General features: G+C 39.7%; 1 protein-coding gene across 1 annotated transcript; it reads right to left on the bottom strand.

The window, feature by feature from the left end:
- Positions 1 to 7,721: 7,721 nt before the first annotated feature.
- On the bottom strand, positions 7,722 to 22,217 carry pmela (premelanosome protein a). The gene is made up of 12 exons (XM_048173493.1): positions 22,002 to 22,217; positions 20,412 to 20,507; positions 17,654 to 17,800; positions 17,225 to 17,365; positions 16,804 to 16,965; positions 14,493 to 14,813; positions 13,914 to 14,396; positions 13,612 to 13,788; positions 11,831 to 11,933; positions 9,086 to 9,294; positions 8,895 to 8,982; positions 7,722 to 8,776 (listed from the first exon to the last, which is right to left on the bottom strand). The coding sequence occupies exons 1-12, from the start codon at positions 22,054 to 22,056 to the stop codon at positions 8,626 to 8,628; spliced, it is 2,133 nt and encodes a 710-aa protein (XP_048029450.1). The 5' UTR covers positions 22,057 to 22,217; the 3' UTR covers positions 7,722 to 8,625.
- Positions 22,218 to 22,475: the final 258 nt, after the last annotated feature.

The following is a 22,475-nucleotide window of genomic DNA, read 5'->3' as shown; positions in this document are numbered from 1 at the left end:
TGCAGATCGTCCGGGACCCGGATCAATGTCCCCACCTCCATCACTGGACACCGGTCTATGAAATGATCCGGGTCCCCGCAACGCCAACAGGCCGGCCCAGACCTGCCCGCCGCTCCAGTGGCGGAGAACGGGCCGAATGATTGGCGTGGAGAGAGGGGAGAAGCAGGCGCGGGGTCCAGCCCGGCGGTGGCCAGTCCCGCCCCCCTGGGCGGGCCTCTCGGCGCCACGAACGGCCGATGATCCGTTCCACCCCGCCCCCGGGGCGGAACACGAGGCGGGCCGGGCGGACGGGACCTAGGTAGAGGTACAGGTCTGGAGAGAGAGAGGGGAGGAAGAGAGGGAGAGAGAGAGACAGATGGCAGGGGTTCGCCGACCCCTGGGCACGCCACCAGGTGGTCCTCCGCCAATTGGATGGCCGAATCCAGCGACGTGGGCCGGTGGCACTGGACCCACTCGGCGGTCTTCTTCGGGAGCCGAGTGGTGAACTGTTCCAGCACCACACGATCGATCATCTGCTCCACGTCGCCTCCGTCGGCCATCAGCCATTTGCGGCACGAGTCCCGGAGCTGTTGGGCCAACACGAAGGGCCGGCCCGCCTCCCCCAGCTCCAGAGACCGGAAACGCTGACGATGCTGCTCGGGGGAGCGGCCGACCCGCTGTAGGATGGCCCTCTTGAGGTCGTTGAAGACCAGGAGGTTCTGGATGGGCAGCTGCTGTGCTGCCACCTGCGACTCGCCCGAAAGTAGCGGGACGAGCCGCATGGGCCACTGGTCCCGGGGCCAACCTGACACCTCAGCCGACTTCTCAAACAGGTCCAGGAAGGCCTCCGGGTCGTCTTGCGGGCCCATCTTCTGTAGTGGCAGCTGGAAGGATCCAGCAGCTGCCACGCTGGTCTCCGCGGGAACCTCCCGGTCTATCCAGCTCCGGAACCTCTCGCGGTCCTCCTGTTGGCCCTGTACGATCGCCTCGAAGCGGCGCTCCTGATCGTTCCTGAGATCTAGCAGGGCCCGATGTTGTTCTTGATGAAGGGCCGCGAGGGATGAGATGATGTCCGCAAACGGCGTTCCCGCGGCGGAGGTTGCCTGCATGGCGGCGGCTTCCGTCTTCCTTCCCGGGTTTCGGCACCAGTGTAATAGAAGTTCTTGTATCGAGGGAAGGAAGAGGACAGGGATCGGCTTTGGGCTGCTGACAGTCTTTATTCTCACCAGAGAAAAATATCAAACACATAAACAAAAAGACGGTGCAACGCACACTCAATAATTCCACATCCAAGGACGGGCTTCACTCCACGAAACGAGCACAGCTCACTCAGTCCGACTGTCAGCAGTCCCTCTCTCTCTCACACGCTCCTGCTTCTCCTGGCGTTTTATCCTGTCTCCACGCCAATTACTGGAACGAGAAACAGGTGTTCGTGATTTACATTCAACCCGTTCAATCACCGCACATCCCCAGACACTCCCTCCTGTTGCAGACCCCGCTAAACCACGCCCCCCTCGCCACACAGCGTTGGGCCCCTTACTCAATAAACATATTTTATTACTTATTACGCACTACTCCTTTCAAAACTAATATTATTACTTTACTTATTACCTACTTCCTGGCAACAGTAATTCATTACACTACTAGTTATACTACTTTTCTGTTACACCCCACAGAAGTGGTAATTACATATTTTCTCAAAATTCTGATGTTGCATGTGCACCTCTTTGTGATTGTTACTATAGTGTATATTAAATTTATTTTCTACAGAATCATCATCATTTTTTGCTCATATGTCACTCATATTATGTGTTCATAACCCGTCCGATGATGAAGTTCCACCACTACACTTCGGTGTTCTGTTCCGTACTAACCGAGAGAAACGTTTCTCCACATGAAACATGAAGCTAATGAACATATGATCACTAGCATATGATTTGTATGTGATTTTCATGTTTACATGTGAAATGCTAAGCAGGAGTAGCAATTAGCTTATTCTAAAATGCTACAAACAACATTTCTGCCTTATCATATGATCAAAATCCACATTAGATTGCAGTTGGAAGTTATTACAAACACTCAGTGGTTTACTGTGAGTTTTGAGTAAAAGCGTGTAGCTTGATGCTAACTGTAGCTATAATTCACCTGTTACTCAGTACTGTATGCGGGCAAAAGAATACGGGCAAGGTTGTAAATTAAAGTTTTGTTCTGTTTTCTAGAAAGGTGATGTATATCAGGATCAAAAGGGATGTGGATGGCAAGCCATGTTCTTGTCATCTTTTCTCCTGACAAAAGTAATTTCAATATTTCCTTCCGCTGAATGTAAACTTTTCCATATTCCAAGCATAGCTTGCTGCAGTAGTGATGAGAAAGTCGTGAAGATCACGAAAATTAATCTAGAAATGATTGGATTGTTGGATTTCAAATCAGTAGGGGTTGAGGCAACAAAGGTATTTTTTTATGGATGGTATCTGTAATATTATTACTGAAGTCTTGTTAAACAAAATTACACTGGTATTCAGGGACAGGCATTTAGGTGGTTTACATACCTATCAGACCATCACCATTTTGTCTAGGAAAAATCTAAGATAACGTCAGTAAATTATGGAGTGCCGCAAGGATCTGTGTTAGGCCCTCTGTTGTTTTCAATATGTTGCCTCTTGGTAATATTTAAAAAAAAAAAAACATGGTAATTACATGTATATTTCAACACGACCAGATGAAATCTCCAAATTATCCAAGTTGACAGAGTGTGTTAAAGATGTAAAACATTGGATGACCTGTAATTTTCTTCTGTTAAATTCAGATAAGACCGAGGTATTACTTATTGGACCAAAAAACCTGTACACAAAATCTTTTAGAATTGCATCCTCTACAGTTAAAGGCCTGGGTGTTATATTAGACAGCAACTTGTCTTCTTCCATATTAGAAACATCGCTAAGCTACAGAACGTGTTATCGGTTTCTGATGCAGAAATGTTAGTTCATGCTTTCATGACGTCTCGACTTGATTACTGTAATGCATTATTAGCTGGTTGTCCTGCTTCCTCAATAAACAAGCTACAACTAGTCCAAAATGCAGCTGCTAGAGTTCTTAGGTCAAGAAAATAAGATCATATAACACCAATTTTATCATCTCTACACTGGTTACCTATTAAGTTCTGTATCAATTATGAAAAACCACTTTATTCACCAATATCTAGTGATGGGCGATTTCACTTCAAAGCTTTACAAATCTTTTGTTTCGAATCAGTGGTTCGGAGCGTCTATCAAACTGCCAAAGTCACGCCCCCAGGGGTGAACCATTGAAATTTCGAAACATATATGACGTAATGAAGCCTTGTTTACTGAAATCATGTGACTTTGGCAGTTTGATAGACACTCTGAACCACTGATTTGAAACAAAAGATTCGTAAAGCTTCAAAGCTTCATGAAGCAGTGTTTTAAAATCGTCCATCACTAGATATTGTTGAACAAAGTCATTATTTTGTTTTTTTGGCACACAAAAAGTATTATCGTCGCTTCATAACATTAAGGTTGAACCACGTTAACTGTTTTAAATATGTCTTTAGTTGCTTTCTTGGTAGTGTTAATTATCTTGTTGGCCATGGAGGCCTCACGAGCCATCGGATTTTATCAAAAATATCTTAATTTGTGTTCTGAAGATGAACAAAGGTTTTACGGGTGTGGAACGACATGAGGGTGAGTAATAAATGACAGAATTTTCATTTTAGGGTGAACTAACCCTTTAAATTAATACATTGTTAACTAACTGCATGATTTGTACATGTACGTTTATGAAATTACATAATTTAGACGCAGTCTCTAATAACCTCTAATAACAGATTACTCTAACTTGTAATGTTGACATGCTTTTTCTGTAAAGCTGCTTTGAAACGATATGAATTGTGAAAAGCACTATACAAATAAATGTGAATTGAATTGTTAGCAATTAGCTACACTTGTTACTGCAAAAAGTAATATTACTGTAACAACACTGCTGACAAGGCAGGAAGTTTCAGCAAATCCTGTTGAACGCCAAAGCAAAGAGGATTTTGTTGAAGTCTGTCCACATGTTAAGACTGTGTGGACCATGGAAAGCTTTGCGCTCTGCCAATGTAAAAGGTTATGTCCACATATTTATTTAGTTTCATTCAGGCAAAGAGAGACTGACCATTAACCCTCAAGTCATTTGTTTGACTTAAGCTTTAAGGCAGTCATTTCAATGAAAACCATCAGAGACTTTCGGTCCTGGATAGGGAGTTGTCATATTAGGAACCACGTATTCTCAAAACCTGTTTAAATCAAAACAGTAATTAAACAAGCTAAATCTTCTGAATATCATCAGTAAATTACTTCCATATGTGGGATGTGTGGTTTCCTGAGCCACAATTTATGGAATCATGGCAAAAGCGTGGTATGGCATAGTCCAGTTGTACAGAATTGGATCAGCCTGACAGGGTCGAGGTTTTATGCTGTGGCACCATAAAAACTCCTCAGGTTTGCATGTAAAGGGGAACAGAGAGCGTTCCTCTGAGAGCAGCGTCATTACTTCCCTGTTTACCTTCACGTTTGCATCATTGCAGGATTGGCATATATGTGTCTCAATTCGAAGAATCCTTGGAAAGCAGCCTTCATTTTGCGTCCTTCATTTGGCGTGTTTTGAAGGATGCGTCAACTGTATCCATAGTCTACTCCAATAACCCACAATCCTTTGCACACATTCCAGTTCACGCACACAAAAAAGGAGGAAAATGAAAAAATGCATTAATAGAAAGTCAGTTAACATAAAGAGAATTATACAAAGTTTTTTTTTTTTAAACTACCCCTTTATTAGCTATTTGGACAATATATGTGAAGCTTGTATAGCCACCACTAGGTCCCAATAGAATGCCACTCTCCTGACAATGTTTCAGTGGCGTCTAGTGGTTTTCTGAAATGAGGAACAGTCTTCATATTTTTAATGCTTTATTTTAATTCAGTGTAAACTAATGTTCCAGTTACACTTAATTTTGACGCATTGTCCAGGTTAAAGCTGAAGTCCGCAAGTTTTGCCTCTTTATCGCCATCTCTGTTCGAAACCTGCAATTGCAGTTATTTGCGTAATTATCATCATTTGTGTGGGTTGTACATCGGCTCGGCACCTCAGCTGTCCTGCAGCCTCCTCTCATGATATAGCCTACAAGCTTCCTATATAAACACGTAATTGCTGACGTAATGACGCAGATGAATGGCGGCGCATGCTTGAATTTTCTGCAGAAACCTACCAGTAAAACCCGGATTAGAAAACATTATTGCAAGCTTATCGTTGTGAATCGGACTAACGTAAGGAGATAGTTTTGAACACTGACTTATGTACTTGCTCAAAAATTGATTTTTGAACCAAAAAAAGTTACGGACAGTAGATTTAAATATAAACTTTACTTACACTTTTACACTAGAACCTATGAAGGAGATCCAAAATGTGCAGAGGTAAAAGGGGGTCTACAGGACAGGTTTGAGAAGCACTGCTTATAAACAGTGTAACCCAAACCTCTTTCTGGAAACACAACACTGCACATTCTGGATCACATTCTTATTTGACCCATCCAGACTGGAATAGATAATAGTTAATTGTATGTTCTAGCTTGTACTAGCATGTTTTAGCTTGATGATAGTATGTTTTAGCATGACTTTAACATGGTTTAACATATTTCTAGTCTCTTTTATAAGTCTAACGTGTAATATATAATATGTTTTAGCATACTTAGCTCCCCACTTGCATGTTTCAACATGATGCTGGGCAATGTTAGACAAATAAAAGCCAATGCAAGATGAAAGACAAGGTTGCTGAAGTATTCTTGTTTATTGCTCTGGAGGTTGTAGCTTGAAAGCTCTCTAGGAGGAGTTACAATTAGACAATTTAGTAGAAGAATAACAATATAGTAATTTTTTAAAGACAAACTTTGATGTTGGCTTGACAAAGACTGGCCTGAAAGTATAAAAACAGTTTTAAATGCTGGAAGTTTTCTTGTCAAAAAAGTAAATCAGATGAAGACATGAAAAATAAAATCTCAGACAGATCATATTAGAGCAGTGTTTCTCAACCAGGGGTCCATGGACCCCTAGTGGTCCTTGACAGAATGCACAGCAAAATCCCCAGAGTTAAATCAACTCTGCTCAGAGTACATATGGTCCCTCTCTAAATAATGTTAAAGTAACACTTAAGCAGAGTTAAAGTTAACAAGATAATTAAGAAATTAATAAGGCTGTGACTTAAGTCACTTGTAATTCTTGTGTTTTTTCTTATTTCTTCAGTGATTCTGCTTGTTAACAGCAGGCGTTCATCACTAATGCGCAATCATTACTGAAAGGATTAGTCCACTTTTAAATACACTTTTCCTGATAAATTCACTCACCCCCATGTCATCCAACATGTTCATGTCTTTCTCTCTTCAGTTTCTTCCCAAATATCGCCTTGAACGTACTTTCCGCTGCCGCATTCTTCATAACGCTAACGCTGAATGTCCTACGCCTTCCCTATTCAAGTTACAGAAAAAAACGAAACTGGCGCCACGTTCGTTCCGTAAGTAGAATAGGGAAGGCGTAGAACATGAAGAATGCGGAAGCGGAAAGTACGTTCAAGGCGATATTTTGTTTATAAAGCATAAACGGTTGTATTTTTTTTCGAAAATGACCGATCGATTCGCTAGATAAGACCCTTATTACTCATCTGGTATCGTTTAAAGCCCTTGAAGCTGCACTGAAACTGTAATTTTGACCTTCAATCTGTTGGTAGCCATTGAAATCCACTGTAAGGAGAATAATCCTGGAATGTTTTCCTCAAAAACCTTCATTTCTTTTCGACTGACGAAAGAAAGACATGAACATCTTGGATGACATGGGGGTGAGTTAATTTATCAGGAAAAGTGTATTTAAAAGTGGACTAATCCTTTAATTGCTTAATTATCTCATTAAAATGAACTCTGCTTCAGTGTTATTTTAACACTATTTAGAGAGGGACTATGTACTCTGAACAGAGTTGATTTAACTCTGGGGATTTTGCTGTGTGTCAGGGGGTCCTTATAAAATAAGAATTTTGAATTTCTGAATAAGAATTTTTGTATATTTTGACATTTGACATGTTCCCATAAAAGAAGAAGATAATATAACTGACTATATGACGAAACATAGGACAAGTCAACTAACGTGGTAGTAAATTATACTTGATTGCATTTGGTCGTCACAAAGACATTAATGATAACAATGAGCCAATTTTGTAGCTTAATTTCTGTAGCTCAGTGGTTAGAGCGTGGCACTAGCAATGCCAAGGTCATGGGTTCGATCCCAGGGATTGCACATACTCGGATACAAATGTATAGTATAATGCAATGTAAGTCGCTTTGGATAAAAGCGTCTGCCAAATGCGTAAATGTAAATGTAAATGTATTCTGGGGTCCTTGAGGATGGTTCCAAATATGACGGGGGTCTATTACTCAAAAAAGGTTGATATTCACTGTATTAGAGCACTTTCAGACCCCATTTGACTTCATTAGACCCTTATGAAATCACATCAAACCAATTCAGTCCCCATTAAACAAGTGTCAAAGCCAGAGAGATATAGTCCGACTAAGTTGGATACCAAAAACAAATTGAAGATTATAAGTATACTGTTTACTGTTTGTTAGCTGCTTTGCACACATTTCTGTCACTGCGATTACTTCAAGCAATTAAATAAACTAGTAAAAAAAGGGGTGGAGCCAAGACAGTGATAGGAAATGTTTTTATTTAGGGGTTATAAGTCATTAGCGTGGGCATTATCCATTATAAATAAAACATCAGGCCTCACAGGTCGATATCAAACCACACGTGATATGTTGAAAATGCAAATGACTGATAAATCAATTACAATGGAATAAGAGTATTACAATGACATGCTAGTTCTACCAAGGTAATTGGGGAAAATACATAATAATTAATGGTTAAATGTTAATATCAATTTACTTCATGAAACTTCTCAATGTTATATAAATGCTGAACATGTATTTAATAGATTATTTGAAGGACAATAGGACAATATTCCTATCAAGCAGTTTTCCTGGGTGCTTATATTTACATTCCCTATAATAATTGAAGATACTCCTGCCCTATTATCCACATTACTGTTAGGTACAGGGTGAGTATACTTCGGTTCTTGTTAGAGAGTGTAGATTAGTTTGGGTTTCTGAAGACTTTACTTTTAATTCTGTATTTCTTTTCTTCTTCTTGCTTGTCGGCGTAGTTGGCTATGAGCGAGTTAGTCTTGTATTGTTTTAATTTAATGTAAGTAAACACTTTTTGAATCACATTGCTTTGCCTTTTGCACTGCACTTAAAGTATATTTTTAATAGTTAGTGTTACATCTTCTTGATTGACACCTGGGGTCGTAACAAATACTGAAGGGAAGAAAGCTAGAAGCTAGCCATTGACAGGAAATATCTGCAACTGTTTTTATGACGACATACACAACATACAGTACTCTGAAATTATGCTGCAATAAGTTGAGGCATGTTACATATGACATTTTTGTTAATACAGTACAATGAGGCCCTCATTGTTTATATTATATTCTCTTGTTGAGAGATTGTACAGACTATGTAATAAGCCTTTAAGCGGGAGCGGACGGCTTTCACACCACTCGCCCCAGCAGGAGTGGACGGCTCTCTGCAGTGGATCTCTGGCTCAGAAGGTTCCACAGCATTAAAGGCACTGAGCTTCTTCCAGAACTGAAACTGCTGCTGCTATTATCTTCCCTCAGTGGATGGTACTCCTTAAACTGCCTGCGTGAAAATATACTTCAAAGGTTACTGTCATATAGCATTATTTCATTTTCATTAGGCAGCATACAATAACATATTCTTAATATATATTTTGATGAAATGAGTATTGGCGTCTTACTTGTATGTAAAAGCAATGGCCCCCACAGCACAAATAAGAACCAGGACTCCCAGTATTGCTCCAGCCGTATTCCTTGATGAATTTGTGTCTACGGTTTTAAGAAGAGAAGTTGTGCACAAAGAGTAGTGAGGTTCTAGGGCAGGTTCAGGAAAAGAAATGTTTATTATGCTTTGAATTTATATGACACTTGCCTATAGCCACACTGAGCATTGCACTGGTTACAGCCAAGCTGACGTCATTGGTCAGAGACACGTTGATACAGAAGGTGCCAGAGTTGTTGAAAAACTGTCGCAGCACCATCTGACACTCAGGTGTTGGCGTCACATCATTACACTGCAGGCTCTGAACAGGACTTGTGCAGTCAGCGTCAGACACCACGGTGCACACTTGACTAGGAAGGCTGAAGAGCAAATATAACAAAAATAATGACCAGTCATCGTTATTACCCATTTAAAGTCACTGTGAAATCAAAATGGACAATTCTTATTGTTTTATGAATATTGCAGGATTTACTATAAATTATTCATGCAGATATATATATATATTTAATTCATGTGCCCTCATAATCTTTAACCAAAATAACTTCCCCTTCCTTTTGCAGCAACATCTCTTCTCTGATGATGTGTTTACTGGCGTGAGGACGGGGCAACCTGTCACTCACATCAGATCCACCAATAGTGAACCACAACCATCCAATCAATTCCCCATGAACAAAATCCCACCCTACATTTGTTCTTGTTTCAGAAGTAATTTCACTCGGCTCTGTCACAATAGCCACAGCCATATCACCTTGCATCCCAAGACTGGTTGGCCACTGAAGCTAAGCAGGATTGAGCCTGGTCAGTACATGGATGGAAGAGCTCCTGGGAAAACTGGGACCCTGTTTACACCTGGTATTAAGACGCGTTTTGGACGATCAGATCACAAGTAGACGAGGGAGACACATTCCTGTTCACATCTGATGTTTTAATCCTTTTTTTCCCACTTTCAACCACTTCTGTTCTGATTTCTTTGTCTATGGATGGGTAAATTTATGTTTTTTCCAGATCTTTTGATCTAATGTACAAAATAAGTTCACGCAATTTACATATAAATGTGACCGGAGATCACAGAAAAACATACAGGCATTTCTGCTCTGACAGCCACAAGACCGGCAGTGTGAATGTGTTTTAGAAATCAGGAATGTTGAGAGAACATTGTGCTTGGTATGTTTTTCATCTTCAAACCAAACTTGGGTCTTCAGCCGACAAAGTTTAAATCCCATCTGGCTAGTGCGCTTCCCATAATGTACGCACTGACCAATACAATGTAATTACATTTATACAACACATACAACATATTGGGCCCTCTTTTAATGATCTAAGCACATGGTCTGAAGCACATGGTGCAGGTGCACTTAGGGCGTAAAGAGTCTCATCTCCAATTCCCTTTAAAAGCGGCACCTGGCTTTTAAAGGGAATTGGAGATGAGACTCTTTATTGAGAGTTTATTGCACATTACGCCCAAAACACACCCATGACTCATTAAAAGAATAGGTACAACACTTTTGAACCATGCACCTTGTGCGCTGACCATTTTTTCCATCGTTAAACTAGCAAAAGTGGATTCGGACACGAATTTAAAGGGAATTTCGGACAGATTGCTATTTACATAGTGGAATTTGCAAGCAGAAAGACTGAACACTTCTCCAGAGAGGAAACGGATCTGCTTGTGCGTGAGGTTAAAGCATTGTAATCCTTTTATTTTTAATATTTGTCATGTTTGTGTGCTGCTGTGCTTCCCTGTGTGTGTAATAAGCAGAGTGTACGCGAGTTGTGTACCCACCTAAAGGCACATATTACTAACGCACCCTTTAAATAACAAAAAAATACTGCGGCATTGACTTTAGACCAGGTTTTTGTTGGTCAATGGCGCAGTCGTTTTCAGTTGCCTCGAAATAGCAACACGCCAACAATGCACCTGAACACACCTCGTTTTCAGACCAGCACACCCATGGGCGAACAGATGAGCGAGAGTGCATTTGCTATTTAAAAGCAGGACGTGAAACTACCAAAAAAGCACTTGCGTCGTGCCTGTCGTCGCATCGTGCCGGGTGTATGATAGGACCCTTATGTACGCCTACTGTCCAATACGCATTAGGTCAGTAGGTGAAGAGTAGGCGGTCTTTTGTGTCTGTTCGAACGCGTTCGACCACGAGCGTTTACAGTACGAAAGCAATTCTTCTGATGCATTTGACTACCTCTGGAAGTGGTCGAAAGTTGACAAACTCAAAACATTTTAGACTGCGTTTACATCAGTATTTAGCGCCGCCCACTTGTGATCTGATCGACTAAAATGCATCTTAATACCAGGTGTAAACACAGCTTAGATATCTGCTGGAAGAGGTGTTAGTGAGGCCAGCAGCAGCTCACCCTGTGGTCTGTGTGGGTCCTAACGCCCCAGTGTTGTGAAAGGGACACTATACCATAACAAGCAATGGTATGAGATGTTAAACTGAGGTCCTCACTCTCTGTGGCCTTAAAAAAATCCCATAAAACTTCTCGTAAAGAGTAGGGGGTAACCCTGGTGTCCTGGCCACATTCCCTCCATTGGCCCTTATCAATCATGACCTCCTAATAATCCGCAAAAATTGAATTGGCTCTATCACTCTCTCACACCTACAGCTGGTGAGCACATTGACGTCATTGTACTGTGGCTGCCATTGCATCATCCAGTTAAATGCTGCCCACTGGTGGTGGTTGAAGTGAGACTCATCCTGATATGATTGTAAAGTGCTTTGGGTGTACAGTAGTACATAGTAAAGTGCGATATAAAAGACTCATTCATTCAATAGTTAAGAAAAGTCTATCGCACTTCAATTTCATGCCGACTTTGAGACTATTATAAAGCAGCTATGAACAGTCTATAAAAATAAATTACAGTGAATGAATATTTACCTTCCCTGACATGTGACTGTAAGATCCACAGCATTTTGCTCCAGCTCTGTGGCCATGATCACCACATTATTCACTTCCACAATCTCAACACTCTCTATTCCCTCTGATGGGGGAAAACATAAATGCAGAGAATATTAAACATTTGTAGACAGGCTGTTTTTCTGCTTTTCTGCACAGTTAGATTTAAATTTACACAACAGTCTAGACACTAAAGTTGAGGTAGAAGTAACTGTGTGCTTCTTTTTATCAGTCATTTAAAGGTATCATCATAATACATGTGAAAATCTTTTATCGTAGATAAGAGACACATTAGTGCAACAGTGTTTTAACATGGTCTTGATACTGCTACACAATTTTTGTTGTCATTATATGAGGTTATGAGTGAAACACTTGACAGGCCAGTGAAGCCCTGGGTATACTTTTTTACGCGTACACTCAGTCGAACGCATAGCCTTGCAAAGTATATTTCATTCGTACCGAGTACACAGGCATTCGTTTTGAGCAATGTCTCGCCCATGTAAACATCTTTGTATTCTTTCCTGCTATAGTTATACAAATGAGGGTACTTTCTAACCTCTTCGCACAATGTGTCGTCTATATAGGCCTCCATTGTAGCTGTAGCTTGCATGTGTTCCGCGTCTGTTCTGTTTATGCAAGCTTTCTTCGTCTACCTTGTGAATTGGCACCCCCAGGGCACGGTTGCCACCTTATGGACAAACTAATTACTGCAAAAAATTAAATGTCTAAATTACGCGCGGTTACAAAAAATCCGGTGTGGTGAGAAATCGAGTCCCCGCAAGGAATCGAGTCTCCTTTAGGACCCTGAGTGATCCCATTGGTTCAACTGACCTTTAATGGGTAGTATTTTTAGCACCTGATTACAATTCCTGCAAAATCACGTTATGATTTATATCTTTTAAAATGTGTTATAATGACCATTAATGTCTTTTAAATTACATGCTTCATATACTAGTATATAACTGAAGCTATAGGTTGTGAAATCAAGCATCTCTCATTCTTACTGTTTTTTTTTTAGTTAGCTGATGTACTAGCATAGCATACATCTACCCGATTAGTCTGCTAGCTTAGCTTACATTATATTAGATATGTTTTTTGCTTCCAATATAGTTCCCAATGTTTGTGTGTACTTAGCATTATAATTAATTTATTAAAATGTTTTATAGTATTATTATATACTATACCACATTACTATTATTGTCTGAAATTAATATTAAATTACTTTTTACAGAACATTGTGTGTTGCTACAAGCCTTATCCTTATAAAAAAAAAATACATTGTTAGGCATGTGTTTCCAGTTTGTTTTATTATGCAATACATAGTCATTTATTTTATATTTCAAGCATGATTTTTGTGCACTTAATGTAATAAACACCATACAATAGTTAAGTAGGTTATAATTAGTCAAGACATCGCAATAAAAACTTTTAATCAGGCATTACAGCCTAGGTCTTAAAGGAGACCCAAATTCCTGGGGGGGGGGCTCAATTTCTCATGACCTGCGGTGTGCGTACAGTATGCGCATACTCTTCTGATGGCGAAATTCGTGTCACGTGCACTATACGCTCGCATACGCTTAAAAAGTGAAATATACTTTGAGTTTAATGCTGAAATGCAGCAAAGTTCAAGTTGGCTGAAATTTAAAGATCAACAAGAGACTTTTGTATAGATTTTTTGTTTCCTCTCTTGGAACAATGATGCCCAAAATATTCATTTTCAAGTGTAATAGTATTGTTTAGTGATTATAAAAAAAAGTACTCACGGATAACTGTAAGAGTTGTAGAGAAGGAGCCATAACGATAAATCACACAGTTTGTTTCTGCTGGCATTTCTGGTGCTTGCCGCTTTGCAATGACTAGAGTTGCCTGTGTTGCTTCAGTTCCCGCCACCAGTTCAGCTTCTAATTCACTCACTGCTGCCTCAGGTATGCTAGTTACATCTGCAATTAAAGCACCAATGGAAATAGATTAAATACACAACTTAATTAACTGGTTATGGACTTCTTTTTTAAAGTTATGTTCATCGATATAAAGTGTTTCACCGTGATGGCTTCGGTTGCCTCACTGACTCCAGCAGCGGCTGCATTAACTGCCTCTATGTCTTCTGCTGCAGGTATAACAGATGCTACGACATCAGCAGCCACTGCCTCAGGGGTGATGATGACGATTGTTGCATCACCAGTCGGTGCCACTGTTTCTATGACTGTCTGGACAGAGGTCGTGTCAACTACAGCAGCAGGGGGATCTGGGAGAACTGTGGCTGCCAGATTGATGTCAGCCACAGGAAGTTCTGTCGCAGGTTGAGCCTCAATAGCTGCAGATGTGGCTACCATAACCGCAACGGTACTGTCAGCTTCAGCCACAGCTGTGTCTGCAGCAACCTCCTGAGCAGCAGTATCTAATTCTGCTGCTGTGTCAGTTGCTGCCACTGCCAAATCGTTGGCAGCTACAGTGACAGCCGCTGCAACTCCTTCCTCTGCCGCTGGCATGACATCAACAGACTGAGGAGAAACACTCAGCACAATGCTTTCCACTGATGTAGCTTCATCTGACAAAAGGGAAAAGGCACCAACTGATGAATACTTTGGATGTAAATGAGAATGCCATTCTAAAATCTCTTCAAAACACTTGAAATGAAATATACCTGTGAGAGGAACAGGAGGAACAACAGTGGCAGCTGGAGTTGGACTGACCTGACAACCATTTGAGATGGCTGCCATCAAAACCACCTGAGGCCTGAAGGAACCAGTTGTAAGGTATGTGTGGGTAACAGTCGTTTCTCGAGAGATGAGAGTTCCACTATTGTCACCGAAATCCCAGTTGAAGCTGATGTCTGATCCAGTGAGATACTGGCTCGGGTCATGCAAATTAATGCTAAAGGAGACAGCTCTGTTCTGGATAAAGCTTTGGTCACTCTGGTTGATGTCACCAACCTGGGATAATGTCATTGCGAAAGGGATCTGGTCTAGAGAAGAGGAGGAAATATCATTATGTGCTTGCAGGAATATGCTCAGGAAATGACAACATTGGTTTACTCTCCAGTTACATTGACTACTCTCCAGTTCAGTCCTAGGCAGTGTCTTAAAGGGTTAGTTAGCTCAAAAATGAAATTTCTGTCATTAATTACTCACCCTCATGTTGTTCCAAACCTGTAAGACCTTAATTCATCTTCACAAATTAAGACATTTTTGATGAAATCCAAGTTTTTTTCTCCTATAGAAAGCAACGAAATTACCACATTGAAGGTCCAGAGAAGTAGTCAATAGTCAACATGACTATAGTGGTTCAACCTTAACTTTATGAAGTGACGAGAATACCTTTTGTGTACACAAAACGTCTTTATTCAACAATTTCCTCTCTACCCTGTCATTCTCCTACGCAGTTTACATTGAAGACACATTGCATTCCGTCAGAACGCCGACTCTGTATTGGCCGGCTCCTGCATCAGCATCACACGCATGCGTCGTGCTGCTCACACGAACACTGTCGGCCAATACTGATCCAGCGTTCAGACGTAAACATGGAAGCGCTGAACTGCGTCAGCTGTGTAAAAGTCTGATTGTTGAATAAAGTCGTTATTTTTGTTTTGTTTTTGCACACAAAAATTATTCTTGTCTCTTCATAACCCTTAAATGCATACCTCGGGTCTTTAGTGACCCGGGATGTCATTCACTACCCTCCTCCTCGTTCATTTTTTAAAGTTAGACATCAACCTTCTTGGTATTCCTCAATCAATTCATTATAAAGAATATAACAAGAAAAAAATCATAAAATTATAAAAGAAAGCCTATTTTTGTATTCATTTTTTGTCAAAATTGTATAGGGTCGCTATCGACCCGAGGTGTGTATAAGTGTACGTATATTTTTTTCTGCACAACAATAAATGAATCTTAGATGACGGAATAAGTGCAATTCACCTTTATTCCACAAGGTGGCAATGTCTGATACACAACGCTGAAGTGACAACTCAGACAAAAAACAAAAGAATAAGCAAAACATGAAATGGCTCAGCGATTTACTGCAGAGCAAGTACTGAACACAATCAAATATGACTGTAACTGTCACTGGATGGATCTGGTGAAGCTGTTAGCGATCGAAATATTGATTTTGAAGATGTTGAAAATGATATAGTTTTGAGAATATGTTTGAGATCGCGAATGCGCTCATATTCGCAACCTCAAACATAAAACTAGCCTATTATTTGCTGAATTTACTGGGAAATGAGCTCTGACGAGGACAGTGATGATGGCATAAAACATCTGCTCAAACTGAACCCTTTTAAGCTCCAAAAGGTAACAAAATATGATTTATTTTATTCTTCTGTAATTGTTACTCTAATATCAGAGGAGTTTTATATTATCACGACAGGCAGAGATCCATCCATGTTAGATATAGATCCGGGTCGATAAAGACCCGAATATGTAAGAATGATTGGCGAAACAGTCATGCATTTAAGGGTTAAGGTTGAACCACTGCTGTCACATGGACTATTTTAACGATGTCTTTACTACTTTTCTGGACCTTCAATGTGTAATTTCGTTGCTTTCTATGGGAAAATAAAAAAATAAAAACTCTTGGATTTCATCAAAAATATCTACGACATGAGGGTGAACTAACCCTTCAACACCATGAACTACCTTAACTTACTACAATGTCTGGTGAACAAACTAGGCTTAATGTTTTTAAGGACACAGATGATAAGAGGATCCCTACACTCTTAAAAATAAAAGTTCTTTCTTGGGATCTATGGTCCGATGAAAAACCTTCATGGAATCTTTCCATTCCACAAAAGGTTTTTTATAGTGGTAAAAGGTTCTTTAGATTATTTAAATGTTCTCCACACAAAGAAAAAATGGTTCACTGAAAGGTTCTTTGGGAAACCAAAAACAAACAAAACTTTTTGGAATCTTTATTTTTAAGAGTGTAGAAAAATGTGCAGTTTTCAAACTACTCACCAGTGATGGAGAACTGGGTAGATGAATAACCAAGGGGAATGAACTTGTCTCTGCCACGGCAGTGATAAATTACCACTTCCATGTTATAAGAACCAAGAGGCACATTGTCTGTTTCAATGGTCAGTAGAGAGGAGGGACCATCAGCCACCTGCCAATATTTTCCTGAAATAGAGAAACGATGAAAAGAGTAACTAAAAAAATCATCAACCAATAATCAACCAACCAAGCTACTCCTAAAGTCAAAGAGAAATGATTTAAATTAAATGGTTGATAAGAAGCCCATAATTCTCTAAAGTCTTCATAATGGTTTGTTGATCCGGGGCTGTGTCCCACTTGCATACATTAATCCGTCTCTTCACTATGTTTGTATGTTTCTATATATGAGACTAGAATAGGACTACAGGTTTAAACATGGTCTTACCCAGCGTCTTCCATACATAGATGAAACGGGGCTTTTTGTTAGAGATCTTAGTGAAGGGTGTCCTGTCAGGAAAGACACCTGTCCATTCTTGAGGGATGTTGGACTCAGGGTATACAGTCTGGCCCATAGTATATGATGTTCCTAAAAGACAGATTTAATTCATTTTAGGTGTAGATAATATCCATTTTCATCCTAAAACATGAATTAAGAATCACATGGCAGCATTATTTCTTCTGCTTTATTTACAGGCAATAACAAGTGCTGTATACATAAAAACACATTTTTCTTTACATAAAATATACATAACATACAAAAACATTGTTGTACATTTGTTTGTAAATACATTACAAAACTTTGATCAATGGTAGTGCATGATTAAAATATTATATTATGTAAATATATCGTATTAAAGAAGGTTGGATAACTAACCATTAATGGTACAGTTTCTCGCCCACACCACCTGTCCATCAGGAAGAACTGTCTGGTTCTGAGGGAAACCAACATCAATGTTGAAAGTGGCTTTGGCTCCTGTCAGCGTTGGAGAATCACTTCTGACTTTAAATGTCACCTCTCCGCCTATGACAAAAGAAGGTTTTCCAGACAGTTTAAAAGAAAGGTAGTAGATATAGCATTTCTTCTTATAGAAAGTAAATAATATCAATACATAATTTCCACTTAGCATATCCTAATTTATTCATATGCAAACATAGTGCAAAAAGAATAGTTTTATATCATTTGAAACTGCTACGGCAGTGGGGAAGATGCATGGGCGTTATTTTCATGTTATGTTTAAAACCTACACCATTCACACGGTAATACACAAATGTGGACATTCAAGAATTTCAAACAGTGGGCTAAAACCAGGGCAGCCAAACCTCAGACTCACTCAATCGACGTACACCATATTGCCAAAAGTATTGGGACACCCCTCCAAATCATTGAATTCAGGTGTTCCAATCACTTCCATGGTCACAGGTGTATAAAATCAAGCATCTAGGCATGCAGACTGCTTCTACAAACATTTGTGAAAGAATGGGTCGCTCTCAGGAGCTCAGTGAAGTCAAGTGTGGTACCGTGATAGGTTGCCACCTGTGCAAGTCCATTCCTGAAATTTCCTCACTACTAAATATTCCACGGTCAATTGTTAGTGGTATCATAAAGTGAAAGCAATTGGGAACAACAGCAGCTCAGCCATGAAGTGGTAGGCAACGTAAAATCATAGAGCGGGGTCAGTGCATGCTGAGGCACACAGTGCACAGAAGTCGCCAACTTTCTGCAGAGTCAATAGCTACAGACCTCCAAACTTCCTGTGGCCTTCAGATTAGCTCAAGAACAGTGCGTAGAGAGCTTCAAGGAATGGGTTTCCATGGCTGAGCAGCTGCATCCAAGCCTTACATCACCAAGTGCAATGCAAAGCGTCGGATGCAGCGGTGTAAAGCACACCACCACTAGACTCTAGAGCAGAGGAGACGTGTTCTCTGGAGTGACCAATCACGCTTCTCTGTCTGGCAATCCGATGGACGAGTCTGGGTTTGGCGGTTGCCAGGAGAACGGTACTTGCCTGACTGCATTGTGCCAAGTGTAAAGTTTGGTGGAGGGGATTATGGTGTGGGGTTGTTTTTCAGGGGTTGGGCTTGACCCCTTAGTTCCAGTGAAAGGAACTCTTAATGCTTCAGCATACCAAGACATTTTGGACAATTTCATGCTCCCAACTTTGTGGGAACAGTTTGGGGATGGCCCCTTCCTGTTCCAACATGACTGCGCACCAGTGCACAAAGCAAGGTCCATAAAGACATGGATGAGCGAGTTTGGTGTGGAGGAACTTGACTGGCCTGCACAGAGTCCTGACCTCAACCCGACAGAACACCTTTGGGATGAATTAGAGCGGAGACTGTGAGCCAGACCTTCTCGCCAACATCACTGCCTGACCACACAAACACACTTCTAGAAGAATGGTCAAAAATTCCCATAAACACACTCCTAAAGCTTGTGGAAAGCCTTCCCAGAAGAGTTGAGGCTGTTATAGCTGCAAAGGGTGGGCCAACTCCATATTAAGAATGGGATGTCATTAAAGTTCATGTGCACGTAAAGGCAGGCATCCCAAAACTTTTGGCAATACAGTGTAGCTACGTTTACATGGACAACTTTTGTTTCAGTTGGAATGAATTTATTCCGATCGATAAGTCCAAACATAAGGACTACATGAATGCTAAATAAAGTGATCGTGACAATGCGCTGACAGACGAGACAGAGCAGGTTACTTTGATATGAAAGAAAGTCTCAGCTTTCAAATTGTCAATTTTATTACAAAATTCAATAATATACAATTTATTACAATAATTACAGTTTTAGCACTCTTTATTGTGGCATGGCAGATCGCTGTAGCGCCTCAGTTCAAGTGGCTCGTAAACTGATCTGTCTTCCTCTTTATGACTAGTTATAGCACCAAATAAACATGAATGAACATCTGAAGGTATGTGGAAAGATACAGTACAGCTTACTGAAATGTATCATGTCTCATGTAATCGTTGAGTGTTTAAACCACAAAAAGACATCTGTAAAACAGTTTGTAAACATTATGTAAAGCTAATCAATTACCATATACTGTAGCATGTTAGTTAGCTAAAAAAAAAGTCTAGAGAGGAGCATTTTGCTAAATATATGCACTATATTACATAATTATTATATTTTTACTCATATCATTAAAAAATATAATATTATTGTAAAAGTATTAGATTAACTGTATAAGAATGAGTTGTTAATTTTAACCTTTAATAATAATACCAGCTGACAGCTGTTTGTTTACAGCATTAGCTGAGAGTGATTTGTTTCCTTGAGTAAAATGAACATGTAGGCCCTACTGTACCTGATATTTAGTCAAATGAATCTATACTGAATCAAGATCAGAATCGAACTGCAAGCATATGAATCAAATCAAACCCCTTGTGACTTCAGTGAATCATTAGAGACTCGCTCTGACCGAATCATTTGATTCAGTGAGTTGTTGACTCAGATGAAACACAGATAAGCTACTTGAAAAATGTACTTAAGTAGGCTACAGTAATGAAGTAAAAAAACTTTGTCACCATCCACCACTGCTGCTTTAACATATTTCTACAATGCGTGCAAATCACTGAGCAATAAACCTAAATGAAGGGTGAATTAAGTTGTGTATGTTCTCAAATACCTTTCCAACAATCTCTGTATCTGGGATCTCCATCCCTCCAGACTGGATACATTTTGGAATTCCATGATCGATAATGTGCAAAGCGAGTTCTGGATTCTAGAAGAATGATGGAAAGAAATAGTGATTTCTTTGTTCAAAATCACACAGGTCTTCTTTAAAACCCGTTCATGGGGCAACTCTAGTTTTCGTGATTTCTCATTCTCCTAACAGGCCTGATTATTAGAAATCATTAGATGTGAGCAGTGCACCTTTATTTAATTCCCTTATACTTCAACTTTATAGCAGCCCTACAAACACTACAACTGATGCATATTAAGTAAATACATGAATAAATGAGATGAGATGACAATCTAGATATGATGGAATTGATATTTCAGAAGTTTATTTTTCTTTAAATAGGCATAAGTTCATAAGTAAGTAAATAATGTAGTTCAGTTGCTTAAGGTTGGCTTAAGTTCATAAGGGAGTGAAGAGGAAAGGTCGAAGATGAAAAAGCATGAGAATGTGAGGGTTGGCAAATAGAGTCACACGACCTCTACAATCCCATTCAATCCTTTTCATGTGACTTTCAGCTGAGGGTACCAGTGTAATCCCCACTGCTGGGATAAGATCCCGCTGAGCTCTGACGTTACATTTATCACGTTGTATGTATGTGGGTGTCTAAATGTACGTTTATCTGAACGTGTAAACAATTATATGCGTTTTATAACTCATTTCTTGCCTTTACATTTTATTCATTTGGAAGATGTTTTTATCCAAATCAATATATTTTTAGGATAAAAAATTCACTCCAAAATTGCTAGTAAATTTCACAAACGGTTACAAAGAAAAGGCAAGGTAAATATTGAATGAAACATGAAACAATGATTGTTCAGTAGTTGCTGTATAAAGTGTTTAAGATTGATCATTTGCATTTCTACATCCCTCTTTCAGTGTCAGACTGTGATAAATTGCCTTGTAGCAATTGGTTGAAATAAAAATGTTAATAAATCGAATTGGTTTGAACAGAGAATTGGAAAAGGATCTAACCCAAATAGAAAAAAACAACAACAACAACTCTTGAGTGATTGTTTGATTAAAGGGATAGTTCACCCCAAAATGAAAATTCTGTCATCATTTACTCACCCTCAAGTTGTTCCAAACCTGTAGAAATTTCTTTGTTCTGCTAAACACAAAGGAAGACATTTTGTAACCAGGCCGCTTTGGGGCACCATTGACTTTCATAGTAGGAATAAAATACTATGGAAGTCATTGGTGCCCCATAACTCTTCAGTTTCCCACATTTTTCAAAATATCTTCCTTTGTGTTCAACAGAACAAAGAAATTTATACAAGTTTGTAACCTGAGGGTGAGTAAATTATGACAGAATCTTCATTTTTGGGTTAACCATTCCTTTAATGTATCTACAGTAGTCAACATTTGAAGTGGATCAAAACCTTCTTCTTAGGACAACTTTGACAAACTTTTTTAATCCAATTCGAATGTTGACTACTGTATTTCATACTTTCAATTTTTGTCCATTCTGTGATTCCTATTAACATTTTCCATCTCATAACGTGTATTTAGTATATAAAGAACAGAAATACTCACGTGAAAGTGCCCCTGAGGAGAATGTCAGGATTAGAAAGATGAGAGCCGTCCACATGATCGCTGTATGCACTGATGTCTACAACACCACAGTCACTGATCCAGCTGTACTCTAGAGACCCATGAGGAGTCTTGCACATTCTTCAATACCAGCACCCAAAACCAAACCCCCAATGTATGACATCATAGACTTGTGAATAACAGGCTCCTCCCACACCCTGAAGAAGAATGTAGTTTAGGAACATTTTACAAATAAATCATTACAATTAGTTTTGTGAGAAGTTTCTTCAAATGAATGATGAAGAAAAATGTAAAATTCAGCAGGGAGATGATTGCCATGTATCATCGGTTCCTCGGGATATTGCTAATTTTATTGAAATGGAAAAAATGAACATAATAATAAAGATGCTTAAGTTTGGGTTTTCCACTTTACCTGTTCCTATTTTACCTGTAATCACTCTAAATGCTAACATGCAG

The sequence above is a fragment of the Megalobrama amblycephala genome, linkage group LG21 (genome assembly GCF_018812025.1).
Source record: "Megalobrama amblycephala isolate DHTTF-2021 linkage group LG21, ASM1881202v1, whole genome shotgun sequence".
In the NCBI taxonomy this organism is placed as follows: Eukaryota; Metazoa; Chordata; class Actinopteri; order Cypriniformes; family Xenocyprididae; genus Megalobrama; species Megalobrama amblycephala.
This window is presented reverse-complemented; position numbering and strand designations above follow the sequence as displayed.

What these genes read in the sequence shown, in the direction of transcription:
- pmela (XM_048173493.1), bottom strand. Translation starts at nt 22,056, where the DNA reads ATGTGGACGGCTCTCATCTTTCTAATCCTGACATTCTCCTCAGGGGCA. An exon ending in TCCTCCTGTTCCTCTCACAG is followed by an intron (nt 14,397 to 14,492) that starts GTATATTTCATT and finishes CCCTTTTGTCAG; the next exon opens with ATGAAGCTACATCAGTGGAA. An exon ending in TGCAGCCGCTGCTGGAGTCA is followed by an intron (nt 13,789 to 13,913) that starts GTGAGGCAACCG and finishes CTTTAATTGCAG; the next exon opens with ATGTAACTAGCATACCTGAG.